Raw genomic sequence first — 26448 nt, forward strand, 5'->3', positions numbered from 1 at the left:
TGTGAAGATACCCTCTATACACTTAAACTTTATGTTGGTTTGTTTACTGTTGAGTGAGAAAACAATGTTGCACATTAAGTTATCTGGGGTCCCGACCCATGGGTTGAGAACCACTGCATTAACTACCACATGGCTGGATGATCTCACAGCTCAGTCCAGGCCATGACTACAGCGTGTCTCCACGGAACCTGTTCGCTGGCTAACAGCCATTCCTCCGCCGGTATGCGAGTACCAGCTCTTTATCTGTGTTTTCCATCATATTTCCTAATTTCAGCTGGCAGCCAGCCAAGTCTACCACAAGCTGAAGAAAAACAGCGGGGCTGTTTGGTTTGGCTCACGAAGCCCACCTCCCCAACCCCCACCCCCACCTCCCCCCAACGCCCCCCCACACCTCCTCCTCCTACCCCCGTACCCCCGGTCCGGCACATCCAGTACCGCTGGGATCCACTAGAGGTCTTAGACCTGAGCCATTATGACCTGATGTGGCTGATGATTCTACACGTGTCTTCTAAATCCTAATGAGTTTTATGAAAAGTCCTACATCATGTTGCTGACCTTCAAAGCAGCCAAAGGTACGGCTCCTCCATACCTCCAAAACCTGATCAACCCCTACAACCCCACCAGTTCACTCAGATCAGCCAACTCGTCTTAGACAATTTGCCCTCCTGGCCCCCAAACTGTGGAATAAACTCCCTGTTGCACTTAGAACTACAGACTCACTCCATGACGAATATCCAATCAGCGCAGCAGTTGAAACGATTTCAAACGAAGTTCACACACGACAGGCACACATACACACACACGCGCGCGCACAGAGTTCAAGCTGTTAATGTTGATTACATGTTTCTGGTCGCAGTTCTGTGTGGAAGCAGTCACCATGGCACAGACAGAGACACACCCACACACACACACACACACGCCGCGGCCGTGCGTCGCGATCACCGTGCGTCGCGATCACTCACGCTCGTAAAAAAGTCCCTCCCCCGTAAATCGTTTAGAATAGGGCACAGTTTCAGACTAAAGCGTGCAGCTGAGTCTGAAATCAGGCTAGTGATGTACTGTATGTGTATTATCTGTCGCTTTGGAAAGTGTCCGCTAAATGCCTAAACTGTAAAGTGTTGCTAAATATCAGTGGTTCTCCAGATTTGCTCAAAACCTTTTTCCAAAGATAACAGATCTACAAGCTTCGTGGCGCTCTGTGAGCTTTTACATCTGCTATTGTTGAATAGCCAGAGTGTAAAACAATGGTTAAAGCAGTTAAAATGTAGCTAGAAATCTAACACAGAAGCCTTCCTGGTTTTATCAGGCTAAATGAACTTTTCAACTACTCTCCCCATGTGTACATAACAAATTATTTTAAGCTGTCGTGCTGCGCTGGTTTATTGTACCGTTGCGATTTGTAACGATTACCCAGAATGCCAGACATGATTTGAAGTCCAGAAAACATGTGAGTGATAAGAACTAGCACGGTTCCTGGTTCGATTCCTGGCTCCTCCTATGGCTAAGTATCAAAGTGTCCAAACTAAACAGTTTTCAGGACACTCCACACCAATGCAACTCCAATAATGGTTGCGAGTAGTTACACGTGGTTGCATGTGTAGCCCTCATAGTTAGTACAGCCATGAACCAGCCCACAATAGCCCTGCCAATCTGGCTCAGCCCTATTGGCACGACTGGTTGTGCCTTGGTCTGGCGAGTGAGAGTCCCGGGTTCAATCCCCGCTACCGCACATGCAGCAACAAGTAAGACTCCCTAAATCGGGAGATAAGCGACCATCAGGTCACGTACACAAACGTTAGAAGGCAATGGTAGCCAATCAGGATGGAGTATGAGAAATGGGACAGATCCATGTTGATGACATGACTGTAGAGATAGGCCTACTGTGTTCCGCTTTGCGTGATTTTAGGGCCAAATATGTAGGAGCAGTGTCCAAAAATGTGTTTTGCAAGAATCTGCCTCATGGTGGCGCTAGAAGAGGGCCATATCTGGCGTCGTCAGCAGGACGAGGATCGTGATATCCTTGTGTGAGGGACTAGAGGGACGTCGTGTGCGACGGTCCGCGGCGTGAAGTGTGAAGCACAAAGCATCGAGGGAGGGGGGGATTGTAGCCCTATAGCCAATAATAGCGCCAATAGCGACGGGTTCGAGTGGGAGCCCCGGGTTCAATCCCCGCTTCAGCGCATCACGTGCAACCGTTTGTTTGAATGGCGAATCATTGGTGTGGTTTTGCCTGGCATGGTTTCCTCCACCATCGGTGTATGAATGGGTGAATGTGCATTGTAATGTAAAGCGCTTTGGAGAAAAGCCAAAAGATGCCAAACTTTGCACACACACTCCTTGACTGGCAAACCTCAACCTCCACCCCTTATTTCTCACATGGCCCTCTTCTAGCGCCACCATCAGGCCGATTTTTGCAAGACACTTTTTAGGACACAGCTCCTACAGATTTTGGCCAAAGATCACGCAAAGCGGTACACAGTATCTCTACAGTCATGTCATCAACATGGATCTGTCCCATTTCCCATATTCCCTCCTGATTGGCTACGATTGCCTTCTAAAGTGTGTGTATGCGACGTGACGGTCGCTTAGAGATTAGGGAGTCTTACTGGTTATAAGGAAGGCTTGTGCTCAGATCAGTAAATGGGTGAGTGATAAGGACTATAGCGCTAGGATCAGAACGCTAGTACGTGTTGGGCTTTTCTCCCCTCTCCCCTCTCCCCCCTCTCCCCTCCCCTCCCTTCGACACGGACCAGCGGCAGAGTTTTAAGTTCACATGCAGGGATCTTTATTGATGGCCCGTTTACGCTTGCGAGACGCAACACAATTAATCATAAGGCAATAATAACAGGGCTCGTATTATTCCATATACTGTACTATGTACGATCACCATGACTGCATCCATTTGGGTATGAATGATGGAATGCTTATTGTGAAACAGGGGGATATATTATAGTGTACGTTTTAAGTAGGGGTGTAACAATATAGTAACTGAATCGAAAAGCCATTTAACAATATAGTAACTGAATCGAAAAATCGATTTTAATTTACAGTGATCTACTATATCGTTTGCAAAAGCAAAATATCGTCCCATTTTGGCTTTGAATCGTATTGTATCGTTTTAAAATGTGGTAATCGGTATCGAATCGTTTTGCAATGCAAATAATGGATTGTATGGGAACTAAGTATCTGTGCCTTGTATTTAGCAATTTTAAGAGTGAAAATTAAAAAGATGGGTCTAATTACCTTTCCATTCCATATAGCTACTCTTGGTCTATCGATAAATGTGTGTAATCTGGTGGGTTTGTCCATATGTGTTGAAATATAATGTCCACTTTTTTGCTAGATAATCACAGAGTTTACTTCCAAAACAATAGTTTTTTTTTTTGGGCTTTTTATGCCTTTATTCGATAGGACAGTAGACTGACAGGAAATGGGGAGAGAGATGGGGAATGACATGTGGCAAAGGTCGTCCGGATCGGGAATCGAACCGGCGACGCCAGCAGGCATCATAGCCTAGTATATGGTACGCGCCTTGACCACCAGGCCAGCGGGCGCCCAATAATAGATTTTTTCACGTTTTACACAGATTTAATTTCTTTGCTAAATAGTTACTATATTGATTTTACAATCATTGAATCGAATCATATCGTATCACCATGAATGAACCAATATCGTCCATGTATCGTATCGTCAACCATGTATCGTGAAGCGTATCGTATCGCTGTTAAAATGTATCGTTACACCCCTAGTGTTGAGGTTCATGATAAGTGCCGTTAAGGCACTTGTACATTTGTCTACACTAATGCAGCGCTCTGGACAGTTATGGAATCAGATTTCTGGCATGTTTTTAATGATCTTATGCTGTGGTCAGTATTATCTGGAGCCGGTATAACCACACCAGATGAAATAATTGCAAACATATGAGATACAAGATATATGAAATATGAGAAAACTATATCCTCTGGGAATTGTGAAAAGAAAATACTGTGCTTGCTTGCTGCGCCCACAGCTTGATTGATTGATTGATTGATTGATTGATTGATTGATAGATAGTACTTTTTCTTCTGTTGACTTGAATGGGAAAACATTTATTTTTTTATTTTTACTTTTCCCAAATATGGAGATGACTGACATCATTGATGTCTGTCATGTCATAGACCACATGAGACTGACACAGTATGTCCATATATGGGCATTCCAAGATATGGGCTTAAGATTGATGACATCAGGGATCTCCATACATGGGCATAAAAGGGACAAGGACTGACACAGAGATCTCCATATATGGCCTTTAATTATGACTGTAGGTCGCTTAGTATGAAAGCCACCAGATCCTGTCCGTCACTCAAAATCCCTCATTAATTTGTCACTCTTCTTTGTCACTCCTCTGACATCATATGACCATCCTCTATATAGTGCGTGGCTGTGTGCTCGTGACATCAGAGACAATCAGTCTCATATCAGCCTCGTCGGCTCCATATATGGAGCTGTAGATCGTTCTAGGTAGGTCCAAATATGAAGTTTATTAGCTGAGACCTAGATAAGTTAAAAGAAAAGTGTGGTTGCCGTGACGGCAACCACACTTGCAAATTCCCACAATTGCATCTTTCGAGTTTTTTAAATGCATTTCATTCCCTCCACTGCGCCAACAAAAGGCCTTGTTGTAGAACTGTTCTGAGACCTGCTTACATAGATCCAGATAAACTGAGAAAGACTAACCTGACTTGCGTCAGATGGTGGCAGTAGTGCATATAGGCTACCGCCCTACTTTACCATCTGAGGTCTCTCGGTGAGAGTTGATAACACTCGTAAAGTCCCGGGCCGGACCAATCAGCGGCAGCTATGGGCGGGCTCTGAGCGGCTCTGAGCCAATAGAGTCTGATTGCAGACCTCGTGGAAACCCAGGAGGCGGATTCTGGGTGTAATGTACAAAGTGCAGTGATGAGGGAAGCTTCATCACTTTCTGTTTGTACAACCAATAGTGAGCGGCTCAAAGGTCAGGGGGTCATGGAGTGTTATGTAATATTCCATAACAAGAGGAGAGCATGGCTATGTTTGAACATAAACACAAGAGGAGGACGCTAGAGGGCGCTGATTCTCAAACAGTTTTTCATTTCAGTGACATGCATTAGGCCACTAACCCCCTTTTTATTTTATTTTATCTCAGAGACCCCAATCTAAAGTGTTACATTAATTTTAAAGAGGTGGTGCCATAGTTTTGTACTTTCGTTCTGTTTTATGTGTCTATGGAGTTAACATTACTCTAACAGACCACCAGGTGAGGACGTGAGGTTATAATGTACAAATTTGCCATCCTTGTGTATTTTTGGTTTCTTCCTGAAAGCTGGAAGCCTCTGAGTCAAAAGGCCAAATAAAAATACATACTTAATGAACTGGGGGTGTGGCCACTTAAAAACCAAATTTTAACTCTTTCTGTACACTTTTTTGGAAAAGAATCTTCCTCCTAGTATAATCATAATACCTGATCATCATATGTTTTGGGGGGAATCATCTTTAACTCTGAGAGTGTACAAATGGACCTGCCTTAAGGGTCCATTTGGTTCCATTTGCACATCTCAGAGTTACAGACCTGTAAAGGTCAATTTGGTTCCATTTGTACACTCTCAGAGTTAGACCTGTAAGGGTCCATTTGTTTCCATTTGTACACTCTCAGAGTTACAGACCTGTAAAGGTCAATTTGGTTCCATTTGTATACTTTGTCAGAGTTACGGGCCCATAAGGTTCCATTTGTACCCTTATAGCATTAACTTAGCTGGGGACCCCCTGGAACCCCCTCAAGGTCCCCTGGGGGTCCCCAGACCCTATACTTTGAAAACCAAGACAGTTTGTAGATGTAGATGCTAAAAGAAATAGCAACAATTTTCCACCAAAAGGATATATATCTGTGTCGCATGCCTTGGGGAACAGGGTGAAGTGGGGCAGGTGAGAAGGAAGCACAAAGACAAGAAACGGATCAGCCTGTGGGAAATAACCGGCATTAAGCAGATTAAGTGGGTTTCAAATGGCACCGATTTGGGGGCGAAACAAAACGCTTGTGTCGTTTGGTTAATAATGACGGGGGCCGCGAGCTGCAGCGCACAGAGCAAAGATCGGCGAGTATGCAGCGGTCGCCGTTTGAGAGAGAGAGAGAGAGAGAGAGAGAGAGAGATAGAGAGAGAGAGAGAGAGAGAGAGAGAGAGAGAGAGACCCTCATGAATCATCTGGAAGAGTTTAGTGCAAAGTAGCGGCCATGGAGGGGAGGGGAGGGGAGGGGGTGAGGGGGGTCTTTGGGTAAATCAGGGGTCCCCGAACTGTTCAGCTAAATTTCAGATCAATTTGGGCGCTCCCTCGGGAATCCAAAAATGGGGCTCTTATACAAAATTACATTATTATATTAATAACTTGAAAATATCGTAGATTTGTTATATTCACTTAAACAAACATTGATTTTTATTGTATGTTTCTTTTCCTTTTTTCTTTCTTTTTTGTAAAGGAATGCCAAAACTATAGCTGGTGACCCCCTGACAATGCTTCTGGTTGGCCCCCAGAAGGGTCCTCAACCCACGGCTTGGGAAACAGTGGCATATAAATCATCTGGAAGAGTTTAGAGTGTGAGGTAGCAGCCGGGAGGGGGAGGGAGGGGGGGGGGGGGTCCTGCAGCCTCCAGGATGAGGATTTGTTTGGTTTTGAAACAGTCCAAACAGTCAGGAGAAGACAGACACACACACACACACACACACACACACACACACACACACACACACACACACACACACACACACGCACACGCACACACACCGCCCGTCACCAATGGTGGAAAGTAGCTAAGTACATTTACTCAAGTGTACTGTGTTGTGTACTGCAGTGCAATTTCTGCTGCACTTTTGACTTCGCATGAGTAGGGTTGTCACGATTATGACATTTTACATGACGATTAATTGTCAAACCTCAAATAATTGCGATTAACGATTTAATTGTGTTTTTGTCGTTGACAATTACATTTCTGTTTGGCTTGTTGTAGGCTTTGAGGTTGCACATGGCAGATATGACACCTAACCTAAGACATGACTGACACATTCGACAACTTTATACTTAAAAAAGAACATTGCGATGCGACACGTTGAGGTTGTACATTGGATATTTCCACTATTTTTGAAAATGTTTGAAAATACTATTTTACATTTTTCAACATGCAAATGATTATGACAAAATATTTATGATTATGGCAAATAATTGCGATTAGATGATTATGTAATTGTGACAGTGGTGGTTCCTGTGTAAATAAGCCGTAAGGCTTACTAGGATCTCCTTTTAGTTGACCTTGTACCAGTGATTTGTGCTGTCATGGAACTGTACTCTTCTCTATTGCAAACAGCAAATAAACTCTTCGAATAAATACATAAAAAAAACAGCCAGGCCTACCAAGTATTTCTAGATCGTGGTATTGCTACTTTTACTCAAGTAAAAAAATAAATGTAAGTAGGCCTGCTTCTCCCACCACTACTCTCCCTGTAGCTTCCTCCACATCCCCCCCCCCCCACACACACACACACACCTCTACCCCCCAATAACCTCCGTGGCTTCTCTGTTCTGTCAGATTTAGACACATGTTCTCACACACGCACACGTACGCACACACACACACACGCACGCACGCACGCACGCACGCACGCACGCACGCACGCACGCACGCACGCACGCACGCACGCACACACACACACACACACACACACACACACACACACACACACACACACACACACACTCAGCAGGGGGGCTGGGGGCGGGGGGCATTTCCCCCTCTAATGTAAACACACACTCTTTGCCCCGTCCACTTGAAAAGGAATGCGTTCCACTTTGCTTAAATTCCACCTTAGTGTCTCTTCAGTCACTCGTCCTCTACACCACTTATAATGATACGCCCCGCTGACTAATTTTTCCCAGACGCAGAATCTCATCTCCTTTTTCGGGGCACCCGCGGACCGGGGTTGGTTCAATTTGTACCCTCTCAGAGGTGAAATATAATGTATACAGTAAGGGACACGAGAGGGGCCATCTATGCTCGTATCCAATCAGATGGGCATAAAACAGGCATATGTCCGAACCATCTTGAGGATTGGTGGATTGGTGAGCTTCACATGACATCAGCCAACCGGACTATAAATGGGACAATCTCCATGATTGGTCAAGTTTCACGTGACATCACAATAGCGGGCGCAAACCTCTAGTTAGGGCCCGAGCACACACAGTGTGTGAGGACCCTATTGTATTTGCAAAGATTATTATTCTTCCGCCGAATGAATCGTGTTTTTGAGCCGCAAAACGTACTCCAAAAGTTGCGCAACTTTGCACACACATCACAAGTGGCGAAAAATTTCGTATTTAAAAAAAATCAAAAGGGGGCGTGGCCTAATGGCTCAATAGCGCCCCCTACAAAACTTTGTGCCTCAAGCCCCACCATACGGTTTCACCTACACGTACGAAAATCGCTACACACCTGTATCATGTCCGGACTCACAAAAAAGTCTCTTGGCGCCACTTCCGAAACCAAACAGGAAGTCAGCCATTTTGACTAATTAGTGGTGTTTTGGTGTATTTTTGGCCGTTTTCACGTGTCGCACTTTAACGAACTCCTCCTAGGGGGTTAATCGGATCAACTTCAAGTTCGCTCGGCATACTCAAGACACCTTAACGATGAAAAGTTGTGCGAATCGTGAGTTTTCGTAAAACGGCGTGCCCGTGGCGAAGGGTCAAACTTCCTTCACCAAACAGGAAGTGCCCCCTCTTCTGATTGGCCGAAACTTGATTGTTCCTTTTTTGGCTGTTACTCATCAACCGTTTATCGTACAGAGTTGTGGCTGGTATCATATGACTTGATTAAGAGTCCTTAACCTTAATTGACGCTTCCTTCGCCAAACAGGAAGTGCCCTTCACCAAACAGGAAGTGCCTCTATAACTCATGAACCGTTTGTCGTACAGACTCGCGGCTGGTGTCATAATTTTTTTTTTCTCAATTTTTTTTTCTCAAATTTTTTTTTTTTCTCAAATTTTTTTTTTCTCAAATTTTTTTTTCTCAAAAATCTTTTTTTTCTCAAAAGTTTTTTTTTCTCAAATTTTTATTTTCTCAAAATCTTTTTTTCTCAAAACCCTTTTTTTCTCAATTTTTTTTTCTCAAATTTTTTTTTCTCAAAAAATTTTTTTTCTCAAAATTTTTTTTCTCAAAATTTTTTTTTTCTCAATTCTTTTTTTTTCAAAAATTTTTTTTTGAGAAAAACTTTAAACTATCGTTAAAGTGCGACCCGTGATAACGGCCAAAAATGCGCCAAAACGCCACTAATTAGTCGAAATGGCTGACTTCCTGTTTGGTTTCTGATTGGCTGCTGGCCTTGTGACATGGGTAGGGCTGCGAGGGCCCGGTCATTGCTGCTTGCAGCTTTAATGATGATTATAATTGGGTTAAACATTCACATTTCACAACAAATGAATTGCAGCGGTGTCTGCGTAAATCGGTGCTGTTATGAATAACGTCAGCGGTTTGCGTTGTGTGACATCATCAGAGCAGTGCGCCGGTCAGCCTGAATAAGATGTAAAACCTTTAATCCTCACATTTAATCTGTGGAGTTTGACCAAGATATCTTTGTCTCCTTAGAAGCAGTGTACAGAGGAAGGGAGCACGGAAATACTGAGACTTTTGCCACAGGAGAGGGGAGAAAGAAGAGACAGAAATAAGAAAATAATCTTCTACGAGACCCAGAGTGGCACTGACGATGAGCCAATCTTCCAAGACTGAGGTCTCCCGTTCTGAAAATCCACACGCCTCCCTCCCAGAACACGTGAACAGAAGTCGCGACGACCTCGACAGCCAAACGACGGGGAACGGACAGACGGCGACGATGTCCTCATCTTCCTGCCAGACCATCGCTAGCTCTCCAACCTTTCAGAATCAAGGAGACATCACATCATCATTCCAACTGATACAACCTGGCCAGGACTCGAACTCATCAGCCAGGAGACGTAAACAACACACATGTAAACATTGCGGCAAGACCGTCTCCCACTTGGGACACCTGAAGGAGCACGAGCGCATTCACACGGGGGAGAAACCCTACCACTGTAAACAATGTGGCAAGGGCTTCGGTCGCTCGTATCTCCTGGTCCGTCACGAGCGTCTCCACACGGGAGAAAAACCTTTCCAGTGTAAAGTCTGTGAGAAGAGCTTCGTTCAGCTGAGCAGCCTGAAGGCCCACCAGAGCCTGCACACCGGAGAGAAACCTTACCGCTGTGAACGCTGCGACAAGCGCTTCGCTCAGCTGAGCAACCTGAAGGCGCACCGACGCGTCCACACCGGAGAGAAACCCTTCGTCTGTACGCAGTGCGACAAGGGTTTCACGCGTCAGGATTACCTGGCCGGTCATCAGCGTCTCCTCCACGCCACCGGGAAAGACCTTTCTGCTGCTGTAAACGGTAGTGTGGCGAGAGTTTCAGTCAGTGAGAGCTTTTTACCATGCACACCACCGGAGAGAAGTTCTTCCATTTTGAACGTTGTTACGGTCAGTTAGAGTTACGGTCAGTTAGATTTGCTGAGGACCAGGCCTGTGCACACATAGACATCAAAGGGGGCTTAAGCCCCTGCCCTTTTATCCGTCTGTAAAAAGTGCCCTCTCCAGACTATGAATCCTGTTTTTACTATGGTGAAAGAAATGCAAATGCCCTCTTTCCATGCCATACCCGAAATTGAACACAGCATCTTATGTTGAAAGATGCTTAGTTCAGTGTGGTATCAAGCAGTGCGACGCGTTGTGAACTCGGAGGTCTGCTATTTTCAATGTTTTCACCAAAAGGCCCTTTTAGAAATGTCAGCCCCGGCCTCTCTAACGTTCTCTGCACGTCCCTGCTGAGGACACATGAGCGCGTCATTACTGAGGAACAACCTTTCCTCTGTAAAGAATGTGGCGAGAGCTTCAGTGGGTTAGATAACCTGACCGGGAACCAGAATGTGGCGAGAGCTTCAGTGGGTTAGATAACCTGACCGGGAACCAGCGTCTCCACACCTGAGGAAAACCCTATAAGTCTGCAAGCAGTGTCACAAGCGCTTCACTCGGCTGGTCACCTGGCCGGTCACCAGCTATCCCACACCTTGGAAAAACCACAAGAACTCCACTCTGTCGAGGTGCCAACTTGCTTCTTGTGCACAAGTAGGCCATGTATGGTCTACTTGTGCGCCAGCAGAGCGTGCCATGAGGTGCGCTCTCACCACTGGCGTTGCCAGTTACATCACCACTGACATCACCAGGTAATGCCGGTCCCTCATTGGCTGCTAATGATGACATTGCCAGAAATGCTCGTCCCTGATTGGGCTACGACCGGGCTTAAACAAACACAGATACTGACATACATACATACGTAGATACGCACATACGCAGCGTAGGTGTGTCTGTCCTGGAGGAGAATCACCTTGTGGCGTGTGTGAAGGGTGACACAAGCTAGGCGCTCTGAAAACACACAGGCTTCTCCACACTTCCACATAATTCAGTCCACCAGATGATGATGAAAACAGCAAAAAGTCTGAAACACACTACCTGCCAGAGAGAAAGACGGTGAGCCCAGCGGATGAACTATGCACACAACTCTAGGTTGCCTGTGTAATCAGGTGGAGTTTTAAAGCATTTTATGTGGTTAGTGTGGTTGCTATTAGGCAACCACACTAATGTTCTAGGTCAGAACTTTTATGTGGCCTAAAGTAAACCTGCTTTTTGTTATCCTTTTTTGTAAGCCCAAAGGTCCATAGAGTAGAGTTCAATGCTCATGTCCTTCACGAAGAAATATTCTGCAAACTAGTGTGAATAGTAATAGAATGTGATGTCTCCCCAGGACCCAGATTAGTGTAAATAGCACTGATGCAACTTATTGAGAGCTTGTAGGTCAGCAATTCACTACTTCCTACCTTTTCTTCCTTTCCTTTTTTTTGCACATTTATGTACATTCTGTGTTTTTCTTTTTAGGCTAGGTTATATATTTTCCCCCTCGGGATAATAAAGGTATCTATCTATAGGCAAGAAAGCTCAGTCATGATGCGAGTGTAGTGTCTGTGGAGTGTCACTCTCTCCCAGCCCACAGTGCATGGACGGCCCTGCATGTTGAGAAATGAGTCCCTTCTCCTCTGAATGCTCCAGAGGCTCTGTGCGTTGTGACCGCAGTCACTTGCGTTTAAAGCGTTCCACTCTTCAAAATGAGCATGCAAGGAAATGTATTTTTCTTTTCTGGGCTGAGAAAAGAACAGCGCTCACATACTGTACTGTATGCTCAAAACGTGTTGCCTTGAGGATGGGCCTGTTGAACCCTGGGTGTCCTTTATGTTTATGTTCTGACAGGCAGAAACGTGATGTTATGGCACCCCCTAGTGTCAACATTGAGAAGTAGGTAAAGTAAGTATGAACTTTAATAACACAATATAAACTAGACCAGGTCAACCTGGTTGTGCCAGACCCCCTGTCTGTCATCATCATTTATGACATCATACCTTTTGTAGGCATGTCATCATCATGTCATCATCATATATACCCTTTATATAGAAAACCCGGACAGACCGACATTTGCTTATGTAGGCCTACCCATTTCATGGGTCTGGCAAACACAAGTTAAAACAGAGCAACATGAGAGTAGAAAGACAACAATGCACAAATAAACAAGGTTAAATTAAGATTAACATGATTAAGATTAAACAGAGTTTTTGAAGCGGTGGAAACCGCTTCCAATGAATGGCTTTGTGTGTATCACGCCCATATATGGTCATTTCAGTCCAGAATGAACAGGCTTTTTCAAAAACAGAATGTCCGTTTAATTACCATATATGGTGATCTCAGTCCAGAATGAACAGGGTTTTTCAAAAACAGAATGTCCGTTACCTTATGTCCATATATGGTCACTCCAGGCCAGAATGAACAGGTTTTTCCTGTCCCGTACGTGTAAAATATCAGTCCAGAATGAATAGGCTTTTTCAAAAAGCAAAATGTGTGTCCCATGTCCATATATGGTCATTTCAGTTCAGAATGAATAGGCTTTATATGTCCTGTACATCTAGAATATGTGTGCGGTGTCCCTCCCGGTCAGATGAATGGATACTTTGAGGATTGGTCAAGCTTCACATGATAATTTGGCCTTCAGGGTTTATCTGTCTTATTTAAACACTTTATATTTATTTATGTATTTATTTAATTACAAATTCTTATTTTAATGTATGTGTTTTAATCTATTTTATTTTCTAAACCTATTATACCAACTGTCATACCAGCTCTCCAAATACATTCAGAATAGAAGTTTTATCTGTCCACCGCTTCAATTCGAACCGAGGTTTGATTTTTTACAGAACAGATGTGTTTTTAAAAGATGCATAAAATACTGTGTTTTATGACTAAGGCATGTAACAGGTAACAGGGGGTCCGGGACCTCAAAGTTACTACAGGGCAACCACATCTTTGTGTGATAGCAACTGTTTTTTTATTTTTTTATTTAACCCTTGAACCCTTGCATCCCTATTCTGGAGGGCAAAGAGGTCTGGTGTAGAGGGGAAAAATAGCAAACCTAAGTCAAGTTTACTATGTATTGAGAGTTTAAGTGGTTAAATGCCTGAAAATACACATTGAGATGAATCCAACATATTAACAGATACATGTGTGGTCAAACATAGAAACAAACAAACAACCAACAACATTCATTTACACAGCAATGATAGTTCTGTCCAACAAGTCTGTGAAGGTATCTTATGAAATCTAGTTAGTTTAATCTGCAACACTAATTTCTGTAGTTTGAGAAGGACAGTGTTTCTAAAAGTAGATTCAAGGGACGCTTTGGGTTCCTTTACGGGGGTCTACATTGACCCGTACAAGTCTGTAACTCTGACAGTACACACAAATGGAACCAAATGGGAGTTAAGGGGAGACTTTGAAATGTAAAGGTTTGAGAAGCAGTGTGTTAGAACAATGGTTCTCAAGATGATGTCAAACGTAAGCCATTTACCATGAGAGGGAGTGGGTTGCTGGCTGATATACCACTGTTTCAGGGTTGTGGCACGATGCTTCGCCTCGAATGGTAAATTGCTTTTCTACCACTTCTACCATATAAATGAAAGAAAACACAGTTGTAACTTGCTAAATCTTGGAAATGTTACAACTGCAACATGAGCCAGCTCAAGGTTGTTGACTGATTTACCACTGTTTTAAGCCAATCAGAATACCACAAAAAGTGGTAGAAATATTTTTTACACTATTTTTACACTAAACAAACCAACATACAGTATAAGTATATATAGGGTATCTACTTTCTAAAGTGTCAATTTAAGACCCTTTTAATACCTCCAAAATAAATAAAATAAACATGCTCCATATTGTCAAATATTAGAGGCAGAAATTGTGAAAATAGCCGATCTACATGCTCACAATGCCTCGGAACGCGAGGCGTTGTGAGCATGTAGATCTGCTATTTTCACAATAGAACCATGTTATACAAAATATAATGCCTCAACTCCTAGTGCTCGCCAGGGTGGGGGGGGGGTACACAGTTCAAATAGGATGATTATTTTGGGGGTCCCAGCCTGAAAAGCTTGAGAAGCTGTGTGCTAGAAGACAGCGAGCAGAGCAAACACTCCGTAGAGCAGGGCACAGGGGTAGGCCACCAGGAGCTGCTGGTCCGTCATGGCCAGCGTGCTGGTGAAGATCTTAGAGGCCGAGAGACTGCACCAGCCGATCACCATCAGAGCAAGCAGGGTCCCGTGGTACCCTCTGTTTAGAAAGACAAGAACACACTGTCACCATCACAGCTAGCAGGGTGCCATGGTACCCTCTGTTTAGAAAGACAAGAACACACTGTCACCATCACAGCTAGCAGGGTGCCATGGTACCCTCTGTTTAGAAAGACAAGAACACACTGTAACCATCACAGCTAGCAGGGTGCCATGGTACCCTCTGTTTAGAAAGACAAGAACACACTGTAACCATCACAGCTAGCATGGTCCCACTTAGCTCTGGTCCATAGCGTTAGTGGAGTTCTCCCTAACGCTTTGTTACTCTACATGTATGCCCATATATAGAGATCTCTGTATCTGTCACTCCATGTCCCTTTTATGCATAATGGAGATTCCTGATGTCAACAGTATATGCCCGTATATGGACATGCCCATTTTTTGTGAGCATTATGTCGAGCTGACTGATTTGTTTACGGCTGATGCCATGGCGACATATTAAGGTTAGACAACACACTCCATATTTGGGCGCAGCCGCATTGGGAACTCCTAATATGGTTATGGCTGAGTCAGAGTGACATCAGAGGTTGGCCGACCTGCCTTCCATTTCTATGCCGGCACACTAAGTGACATCATAGTACTGACATCTACTAGTACTGACTGCCCTCCTATATAAAGGGTCTCATGTTCAATAAGACTGTTTTACAGAGCAAGCTGGTAAAAGTATTGTTTCAAAGAGTGTTGTTGCTGATGGTCTGTCAAAAAATGCACTGTACAGTGAAGCTGCGAGGAGCCCCAGATATCATCCTTGGTGTTGCTGTATTGGTGGGACACAAAGTGTACGCCTTTGGAGGGAATGATAGGACAACTCCAGAAGATCAGATCGATGTGTACGTCTTCAACACAGTGTCTCTGAGATGGAGGACGTTGCCCCCAGTGACGACTACAACAGGAGAACTTCCTCCTGATGTTCCCTGTAGTCGCTATGGCCACACAGCTGTGATCATTGAATACATCGTCTACCTCTGGGGAGGATGGAATAGAGGGTTTAACAACATGCTTTATGCATTTGATGTCGACGCCCACAGATGGATCATGACTAGGGTTTCTGGGACCGTTCCAGAGAGTAGGGTGTACCACTCAGCCTGTGTCTTGGGGAAGGTCATGTATATCCATGGAGGACGGACCGAGGAGGATCAATTCACTAATGACATCTACAAGCTGGACACAACCACGATGGTCTGGTCCTTAATTAACACCAGAGGAACTCTGCCTCCTGCTTCATCACGTCACTCTGCCACCATCATTGGGACAAAGATGTTTGTATTTGGGGGTTTAGGAGGCAGGCAAATCTTCAACAACAACATCAGAGTGTTTGACACAGAGACCAACTGCTGGCTGGACATTCCTTCTGCAAAGCATCTTCCAGAAGAACGCTGCAATCAGTCAGCCTTTGCCCACAATGGAGAGCTGTACATATGTGGTGGTAAGAACTGGATTGGTGAAGTCTTTAAAACTGTAATCTGCAATATATGGAAATTCAGTCCAGAGGCCTTCTCCTGGAAGGAGGTGAAGCCCAAGGTGAATGACTCATTTTGGAGGACAGGGGGCTGCTGTTGCATGGTGGGAAGTCGTGTCATCATCTTTGGAGGATATAAAGATCCATACTTCACACCCAACGATGAGCTGCACATCCTAGACTTGAGTCCTAGTCTTAAGACGCTCTGCAAGCTAGCAGTTATTCAGTACGATCTGGAGCAGTCAGAACTCCCACATGACATCAGGTGGGAACTGAGCCATGACTGATCCAAAAAAATAAAAATAAAAATAAAAATCACACTCGTGTGAACTGAGCGGTGGTGTGTGTGTGTGTGTGTGTGTGTGTGTGTGTGTGTGTGTGTGTGTGTGTGTGTGTGTGTGTGTGTGTGTGTGTGTGTGTGTGTGTGTGTGTGTGTGTGTGTGTGTGTGCAACAGCGCCCCTCCCTTAACATGTGTGGTCAGAAAAGGTTACTGCAGGCTACGGACACGGAGACAGACATACAGACATACAGACAGACAGACAGACAGACAGACCCACACACACGGCCACGTATAGGAGCGTTGTGACCACCGCTCAAAAATAAATGAATCAAAAAACAAAACAATGTTATTATAGGATTACTTTAAAAAAAAAGTTGAAGTACAACTTTTAAGGTACTTTTATTTTCCATGTTAATACTTATAGGCTATACTGCATGGAATAACATTCCAAGGCAAATATTGTACTCTTTTCTCCACTGGAATTATTTGAAAACATTTAACAGAAGTTACTCTGTAGATTTAGATTATTTATACAAAACATGTGTTAACCAGTTAAGCCCTTTATACTTTGTCCATTTGAAAATAGCCGATCTACAAGCTCACAATGAGCCGGGAGGCGTCATGATGAGACACGCTCTGAGCTATAAAAAATCTGCTATCTGATATAAAAAAGAGGAAAAAAAAGGAAAAAAAATCTGAGTACTTTTGCTTTGGTACTTTAGAAGTACATGCCAATACTTGTGTACTCATGCAAAACGTATACAGCTTTATATTGCTGTATTATGTGTACTTTTGCTTGAGTAAAGAAAAAAGGAAGAAAATCTAATCTTCCAACATTGAAAGATGTCAAGCATTTACATTAGCGGAAGGAGGTGAAATATGTACTGTACCTGCGAAACCGGAAAGCCCCGTCGTCTGGTCCGAAAATAACAAAAACTGTTTCGATCCCCTCACCAAGCCAAAGGTATCAGTGGACAGTTGAAAGCTTACTCTACTTAGTGGACGAGGTCTGGAGCCCCCCATCAGACTCCATTTCTTCTAGTTTTTCCACTATTTTGTTGTCGCCATCACAGTGCCAACTCACAACAGGTCAGAGGACTGCATTACACAGAGCATTAGTCTCGCTGGGTGTTATTCAGCTCTACGACGTTGGAAGCGCTGTTTCGTAAAAACTTCAACCAGGAAAAGTGTCTCCATCCGGTGGAATATCTTTCATTTCGCCCTAGAAATGTATTTTAAGTGTGTGGTCCATGGGGGCCCCAGACCGCGTCCACTAAGTAGAGTAATCTTTCAACTGTCCACTGATGCCTTTGGTTTGGTGAGGGGCGAAACAGTTTTTGTTATTTTCGTACCAGACGGAACGGAGGTAGGGGAACATTACTTTTTTTATTTAGTTTATGCAGGGTTATTGTATTTTTGTCTAGGAGGAACAACAATGATTGTTGACCACCGATGGACATGGATATGACTTAAGCAGGTTGCACACGAAATGCGTTTTTCAGGGCAATATGTATTTGTATGTATTAGGTTCATAAAGTTAACATTATGAACATAGTAAATGCATTTAAAATACAACTTTTCAGGATTCCAATAAAAGAAATAGCTGAAAATAATTCAGGATTCCAATTCAAAAATAGCAAAAATAGCAGATCTATACAGTACAAGCTCAAAACACGTCACAAGTGCGACAGAGCTTGTAGATTGGCTATTTTTGTTATTTTTGACTGTATGTATATATGTGGTCCTCTGGAGTGAGATGATAACCCAGTGGCCCTCTCCATCATGGAAGTTGCCCAACCCTGACTTACTGTAAGGAGAAGAAGAGGGCGGAGCCCGCCAGGGCCACCATGGGCAGCAGACAGTAGCCCAGGACACTGGCCACGCAGCCATAGGACACGGCCAGGGGACACATGAGGTTGAGCAGGCTGTACAGCCCCGTACAGCCCATAGCACTGATCCCATAGATGTACCCAAAGTGGGCTTTACCTGCCTGTGTGTGCAGGAGAAAAGAAGCTTCATTTATCCTATTATGTAGATTACATTAAACTGTATAACTCTGTATCTGGACATTCTAGTTCTCAAGTTGGGTCCGGGGACCACCCAGGGCTCCTTGCAGAGGGTTTAACCACTTCAATCCTATACATTGGCTATTTGAAAATAGCAGATCTAAGTAGGCCAGGGGCCAATTCTGATATCTTCACAAATTGGTACCACCCAAGGTGACCGTACGTTTTTTACATTTTTGTCTCCCTACATGTCTCTAGTTTACATTTTGGTATGATAACCCTTTCTGAGACCCAGCTTAATTGATGTTATCAGTCGCTAGAGTCGGTGTCCCATTAACTTTACTATACAGGGAAAAAAGCAAGATTAATCTGCTTTAAGTAGCATATGAGGGATCTAACTAGGGTTCTTTCATGATTCTGAATCCATTGCAAGCATCTGTTTTGCACGAAAAACATTCCTTGGGCTACAAACGGCCCCACAAGACTATGGTTTAAGTGATGAGTCATCACTTTTCACACTTTTGAGGGGGCTGTTTTAGACCAAGGAATGTTTTTAGTGCAAAACAGATGCTTGTAATGGATTAAGAATCATGAAAGAACCCTAGTTAGATCCCTCATATGCTACTTAAAGCAGATTAATCTTTTGCTTCTTTCCCTGTATAGTAAAGTTAATGGGACACCGACTCTAGCGGCTGATAACATCAATTAAGCTGGGTCTCAGAAAGGGTTATCATACCAAAATGTAAACTAGAGACATGTAGGGAGACAAAAATGTAAAAAAAAAAAAAAACGTACGGTCACCTTGGGTGGTACCAATTTGTGAAGATATCAGAATTGGCCCCTGGCCTAAAGCTCACAAGCCCATCATACAAAAGAAGCGTGGAAAGATTATTCAGGAATAAAGCTCATGTCTGTTACACCTCCTCCCGCTACCGTTTTGTCTTAACTGTCATGTAGATTTGTCTTACACTGTAAATCCAATTAGAGGAAGGATAATAATGATATTTGCTGCTTATCACAAATGTGAATTCAATATGTTTTCAAGATTTTCAGCATTCAGGAGGTGTAGTTCCACACTCTATGCAGCATTCATTTGGAGATAGTGGAATGGTTGTCTGGCTACGTGAGACTATATGGGCTTGTAGATCTGCTATTTTCAAAACAAATCTTGATTTCCTTTTTTTTTTAAATTTTAACATCACAAACCGTGTATGGCAGTGTTGACACAATATATTTTCGAATGGTGGTCCGCAGCCTAATACATATTCATTTGGGGATCGAGTGTTAAGTCAGTGGTTCTCACCCTTTTCAGGCCGCGACCCTCAAAATAATCATATTTTAATTGGGGAAACCCCACACTGACGAGGACTAAGAGTTGAGGCATTACATTTTGTATAACACAGTACTATTGTGAAAATAGCAGATATATGTTGTGAGCATATCTGCTATTTTCACTATTTCTGCCTCTAATATTTGACAAATTGGCCAATGTTATTATTAAAAGTCCTTAAACTCACTTTAGAAATATGCAGATACCTTCTATACTCTTAAACTTTATGGGGGTTTGTTTACTGTTGAGAGAAAACAATGCTGCACATTAAGTTAATCATCTGGGGAGCCCCCAAGATAATGTGGGGACCCCCTGGGGATCCCGACCCACAGGTTGAGAACCAGTGTATATAAGTGACTCACCATCAGCAGGGTTGCTCCCAGTGCAACACAGAACAGGAAGGGTCCTGTCAGATCCGTCTCGTTCATAATGCTGCCATCTGCTGGCTTAAAAGGGTTCAGCACCGTCAGGGTCTTCTGCCAGATGTGATCGAAATTGATGCCAAGCTCTGGAACATTTTAAAGACGCATGGGTGAGTGATGTTTATGTTGTTATTTTAGTGTTAAATAGCTGTACTTTTACTCTAGTACATTTTGATTACCGGACTGTTGCTTGTAACAGAGTATTTCTACATTGCAGTATTAATACTTTTCCCCCACTGCTCAGTTGATCTGTGATAGGCAGAGCTGCTCACTCAACTGGCTTGTACCTATAGCCTGGGTTCAGTTAGCCTCGCAACAGTGGGAGTTCTCCATAGACAACGCATTACGCGATGACGTACCGGTAGTTACTCACTTTGACTCACAGGTCATGTCAGTAGTCATTAGCGCATCAAACATTGTCGGGAGAACATAAAAAACGTCTTTTCCAGACAGAAATTCCAAAGGTGCAAACTGTTGTTCGTTTTTAAGTTATGAGATGCCGTTGATTTCAGATAAAACTTCGCTTAATGCAGCTTTTATTTGCGATTTGTGAACTCGCGTCGGACATGGGGTCCGCCATGTTTGTTTACAAAATGCAAGAGCTGCAGCAGCCGCTCGACCAATCAGGAGCGGTGTGAGGCGGGTTCGCTCGAAATGCAGCCTTTTGATTGGAAATTCTCTGCCAATTTCTAATAAAGAGGCTCGATGGGAGGAACACCAGACCGAGAAAGGAAGCACATTGGTGATGACGTAGCTCGGGATGGCTTGCGAGGCTAGAAACAACCTACTTCATGTTGTTGTCATCAGACGGACTACACTTTGGCCGGAAATATAAAACGTCTCGTCTCAGGCGACCTTGAGCCACGTGAGACACCGGCAAGCGAGCGGCAGCTAGCAAGCTGCCACGTCGAGCGTGCGAAGGTCGCAAGAGCCGACTCAGTGCCAGTAGAAGTTGTAAAGGGTGCCAGAATAGTACATTTTCATCCCTCCGACTTTTGGCACCTCCGTGCAGCCAATCACAAGCTTCCGCGGGCGGGTCTTGCCTTAACCGAAGTGCTTTTTTGATACACTCGGACTGAAATATGTTGGGCGGCATAGCTCAGGGGTAGAGAAACCGTTATTAGAGCACGAAGGGTTCCTGAAGGGTTCCAAGTTCAAATCCGGGCTCCCCCAGAGTTAATGTGGAAGAGTCCTTGGGCAAGACACTGAACCCCTAGTTGCTCCCGGTGAGCAGGCTGGTGCCTTGCATGGTTTCCTCCGCCACCGGTGTGTGAATGTAAGCGTGATGAATGGGTGAATGTATGGCACAATCTATGTAAAGCGCCTTGGATAAAAGTGCTATATAAATGCACCATTTACCATTTACTGAAAGACCTGCAAAAAAGGGAGTCCCAGGTTAGCTTGTACCTTCCATTAGAGGAGGCTCGTCTTCATAAGCAGCAGTGGAGCCTGCACCTGCAGCAGCTCCTCCAGGGGACAAGCTGGGCTGGAAGATGTGTCCGTGGTAGGGCTGTCCCATCATGGAGGGATCGTACACATCTGGCATGGCTGCATCCGTCTCTCTGACACCCAGGGACAGGCAGAGAATGTTAGAGAGGCAGGGGCTGACATTTCTAAAGGGGCCTCTTGGTGAAAATATAGAAAATAGCAGACTTCCAAGCTGTTGTGAGCTTGGAGGTCTGCTATTTTCGGTGCTTGATACCACACTGAACTATAAGCATAATCAAGTCAATACTGGAGATGTGGCGTAACGGCATGGATTTCTATACAGAGAGGGCAATTCTTTCAACATAAGATGCTGCATTCAAGTTCAGGAGAGTTTGGACAAGGCAATTCTCTTGAATGCTGCCTTCAGGTATGGTATGGAAAGAGTGGCATTTGCATTTCATTCACCATAGTAAAAAAAACTGCATTCATGGTCTGGAGAGGACACTTTTTACAGACTGATAAAAGGGCAGGGGCTCAAGCCCCCTTTGATGTCTATGTGTGCAGGTGCCTGCTGACAACCATCATAGGTATGGGACAGTAATCGTTATTATCGTTTATCGTGATAAAAAAAGGAACAAAAAAACAAACACTCACAATAATTGTATCGTGGAGATTTAAATTTATGGTGAAATTGTCCTCCGCCATACACTGGGATCAATTCACCTTTTATTTTGCCAAGCTGCATATTATCCAGTACCATTTAAACCCTCTATATTGGTAAAACTGGCCTGGAAATAACATCTTTTTTCACTCTCTACCAAATCTCTTTGCCCAAAAATTGCAGATTTGCATATACCCTCTTATACACTCAAACTTCATGTTGGTTTGGGATCAGTAGCCAATAAACTCACTCATGTTGGTAGTCTGGGTTGTAGTCATAAGGATCACAGCTATAAACTATAAACTCACTCATGTTGGTAGTCAGGGTTGTAGTCATAAGGATCACAGCTATAAACTATAAACTCACTCATGTTGGTTGGTACTCAGGGTTGTAGTCATAAGGATCCCAGCTATAAACTATAAACTCACTCATGTTGGTTGGTACTCAGGGTTGTAGTCATAAGGATCACAGCTATAAACTATAAACTCACTCATGTTGGTACTCAGGGTTGTAGTCATAAGGATCACAGCTATAAACTATAAACTCACTGTTGGTAGTCTGGGTTGTAGTCATAAGGATCACAGCTATAAACTATAAACTCACTGTTGGTAGTCTGGGTTGTAGTCATAAGGATCACAGCTATAAACTATAAACTCACTCATGTTGGTAGTCTGGGTTGCAGTCATAAGGATCACAGCTATAAACTATAAACTCACTGTTGGTAGTCTGGGTTGTAGTCATAAGGATCACAGCTATAAACTATAAACTCACTCATGTTGGTAGTCTGGGTTGTAGTCATAAGGATCACAGCTATAAACTATAAACACACTCATGTTGGTAGTCAGGGTTGTAGTCATAAGGATCACAGCTATAAACTATAAACACATTCATGTTGGTAGTCAGGGTTGCAGTCATAAGGATCACAGCTATAAACTATAAACTCACTCATGTTGGTAGTCAGGGTTGCAGTCATAAGGATCACAGCTATAAACTATAAACTCACTGTTGGTAGTCTGGGTTGTAGTCATAAGGATCACAGCTATAAACTATAAACTCACTCATGTTGGTAGTCTGGGTTGTAGTCATAAGGATCACAGCTATAAACTATAAACTCACTCGTGTTGGTAGTCTGGGTTGTAGTCTTAAGGATCACAGCTATAAACTATAAACTCACTCATGTTGGTAGTCTGGGTTGCAGTCATAAGGATCACAGCTATAAACTATAAACTCACTGTTGGTAGTCTGGGTTGTAGTCATAAGGATCACAGCTATAAACTATAAACTCACTCATGTTGGTAGTCTGGGTTGTAGTCATAAGGATCACAGCTATAAACTATAAACACACTCATGTTGGTAGTCAGGGTTGTAGTCATAAGGATCACAGCTATAAACTATAAACACACTCATGTTGGTAGTCAGGGTTGTAGTCATAAGGATCACAGCTATAAACTATAAACACACTCATGTTGGTAGTCAGGGTTGTAGTCATAAGGATCATACCAGTAAGACTCCCTAATCGGGAGATAAGCGACCGTTGTTCGCTTATCTCCTGTCACACTGCTGACATCAGTATGACATCACACCGTACACAAATGACCCTTATATAAGACCGGCATTATCTACCGACAGATTAGTAACAAGATGTCAAAATCGTTGAAGGTTGAATCTCCAGATATGGAGATAACCAACACATCCCTCCATATATGGAGATAACCGACGAATCTCACTAAGTCTGACCTCACAAGCCCCATATTTGGACACGAACAACATATAACTCCATATATAGAGACATAGCTGCTGACATCAGTATGACATCACACTGCTGACATCAGTATGACATCACACCGTACACAAATGACCCTTATATAAGACCGGCATTATCTACCGACAGATTAGATGCAAGCAGGATCTCGACTCTGACACAACTCATCGGCTCATAAGCTGGTTCTCCCTCCATATATGGAGATAACCGACGAATCTCACTAAGTCTGACCTCACAAGCCCCATATTTGGACACGAACAACATATAACTCCATATATAGAGACATAGCTGCTGACATCAGTATGACATCACACTGCTGACATCAGTATGACATCACACCGTACACAAATGACCCTGACGGCACACACCAAGCAGTGTGATGTCATACTGATGCGGAGATATGAGCAGGGCAAAGGTGTGACGTGTGACCGACGGACGGACGGACGGACGGACGGACGGCCGGTGGAGGTTTTGATACCAGTAAGACTCCCTAATCGGGAGATATCTCCTGTCACACTGCTGACATCAGTATGACATCACACCGTACACAAATGACCCTTATATAAGACCGGCATTATCTACCGACAGATTAGTAACAAGATGTCAAAATCGTTGAAGGTTGAATCTCCAGATATGGAGATAACCAACACATCACTCCATATATGGAGATAACCGACGAATCTCACTAAGTCTGACCTCACAAGCCCCATATTTGGACACGAACAACATATAACTCCATATATAGAGACATAGCTGCTGACATCAGTATGACATCACACTGCTGACATCAGTATGACATCACACCGTACACAAATGACCCTTATATAAGACCGGCATTATCTACCGACAGATTAGATGCAAGCAGGATCTCGACTCTGACACAACTCATCGGCTCATAAACTGCGACCTAACGGTCGCAATAAACTCACTCATGTTGGTAGTCTGGGTTGTAGTCATAAGGATCACAGCTATAAACTATAAACTCACTCATGTTGGTAGTCAGGGTTGTAGTCATAAGGATCACATAAACTCACTCATGTTGGTAGTCAGGGTTGTAGTCATAAGGATCATATAAACTCACTCATGTTGGTAGTCTGGGTTGTAGTCATAAGGATCACAGCTATAAACCAGTAAGACTCCCTAATCGGGAGATAAGCGACCGTTGGTCGCTTATCTCCTGTCACACTGCTGACATCAGTATGACATCCCACCGTACACAAATGACCCTTATATAAGACCGGCATTATCTACCGACAGATTAGTAACAAGATGTCAAAATCGTTGAAGGTTGAATCTCCAGATATGGAGATAACCAACACATCACTCCATATATGGAGATAACCGACAAATCTCACTAAGTCTGACCTCACAAGCCCCATATTTGGACACGAACAACATATAACTCCATATATAGAGACATAGCTGCTGACAAACTCACTCATGTTGGTAGTCTGGGTTGTAGTCATAAGGATCACAGCTATAAACTGTAAACTCACTCATGTTGGTAGTCTGGGTTGTAGTCATAAGGATCACAGCTATAAACTATAAACTCACTCATGTTGGTAGTCTGGGTTGTAGTCATAAGGATCACAGCTATAAACTATAAACACACTCATGTTGGTAGTCTGGGTTGTAGTCATAAGGATCATATAAACTCACTCATGTTGGTAGTCTGGGTTGTAGTCATAAGGATCACAGCTATAAACAATAAACTCACTCATGTTGGTAGTCTGGGTTGTAGTCATAAGGATCACAGCTATAGACTATAAACTCACTCATGTTGGTAGTCTGGGTTGTAGTCATAAGGATCACAGCTATAGACTATAAACTCACTCATGTTGGTAGTCTGGGTTGTAGTCATAAGGATCATATAAACTCACTCATGTTGGTAGTCTGGGTTGTAGTCATAAGGATCATAGACAGTGTTTCCCTGGTCGTCCACATAATATCCAGACTGGTAGAAGTCCTGCTCAAACTGCTGAAAGTCCCCCATGGTTCTGAAAGGAAAACACACTGATTAACTGCTGTTAACTTGTAATCATGGGCACTGCTCTCCCTCTGCCAACCTGGGGAGAGCCCCAAACTGAGCTCATGCTTCCTTCAGTACACGAGGAGTGAGCAAGCTGCTTCTTATCACCTGACATGGGGGAGCTTCCCCGGTTGGATGTAGCGCGTGGATGGAACACGTTATTCTAACCAGTTACTTTCCCCTCCATCAGGCGGCCCGGCTGGCCAGGGGGAGGCAGTATAGAGACCATGCAGGATTACTGCATGTTTTTGTGAGGGTACCTACCCCAGGAGA

The 26448-nt window shown here is 43.7% G+C and overlaps 1 protein-coding gene across 1 annotated transcript; it reads right to left on the reverse strand.

Annotated features, from left to right (window-relative positions):
• Positions 1-14614: 14614 nt before the first annotated feature.
• LOC308305511 (protein YIPF7) lies at positions 14615-26139 on the reverse strand (the record flags this gene model as incomplete). Its single annotated transcript, XM_080750307.1, has 5 exons — positions 14615-14777; positions 18346-18527; positions 20236-20381; positions 21703-21857; positions 26027-26139. The coding sequence occupies 5 exons, from the start codon at positions 26137-26139 to the stop codon at positions 14615-14617; spliced, it is 759 nt and encodes a 252-aa protein (XP_080606433.1).
• Between the last annotated feature and the right edge of the window lie 309 nt (positions 26140-26448).

This window comes from Nannobrachium achirus, assembly GCF_963921795.1.
Source record: "Nannobrachium achirus genome assembly, chromosome: 20".
NCBI classification, from domain to species: Eukaryota; Metazoa; Chordata; class Actinopteri; order Myctophiformes; family Myctophidae; genus Nannobrachium; species Nannobrachium achirus.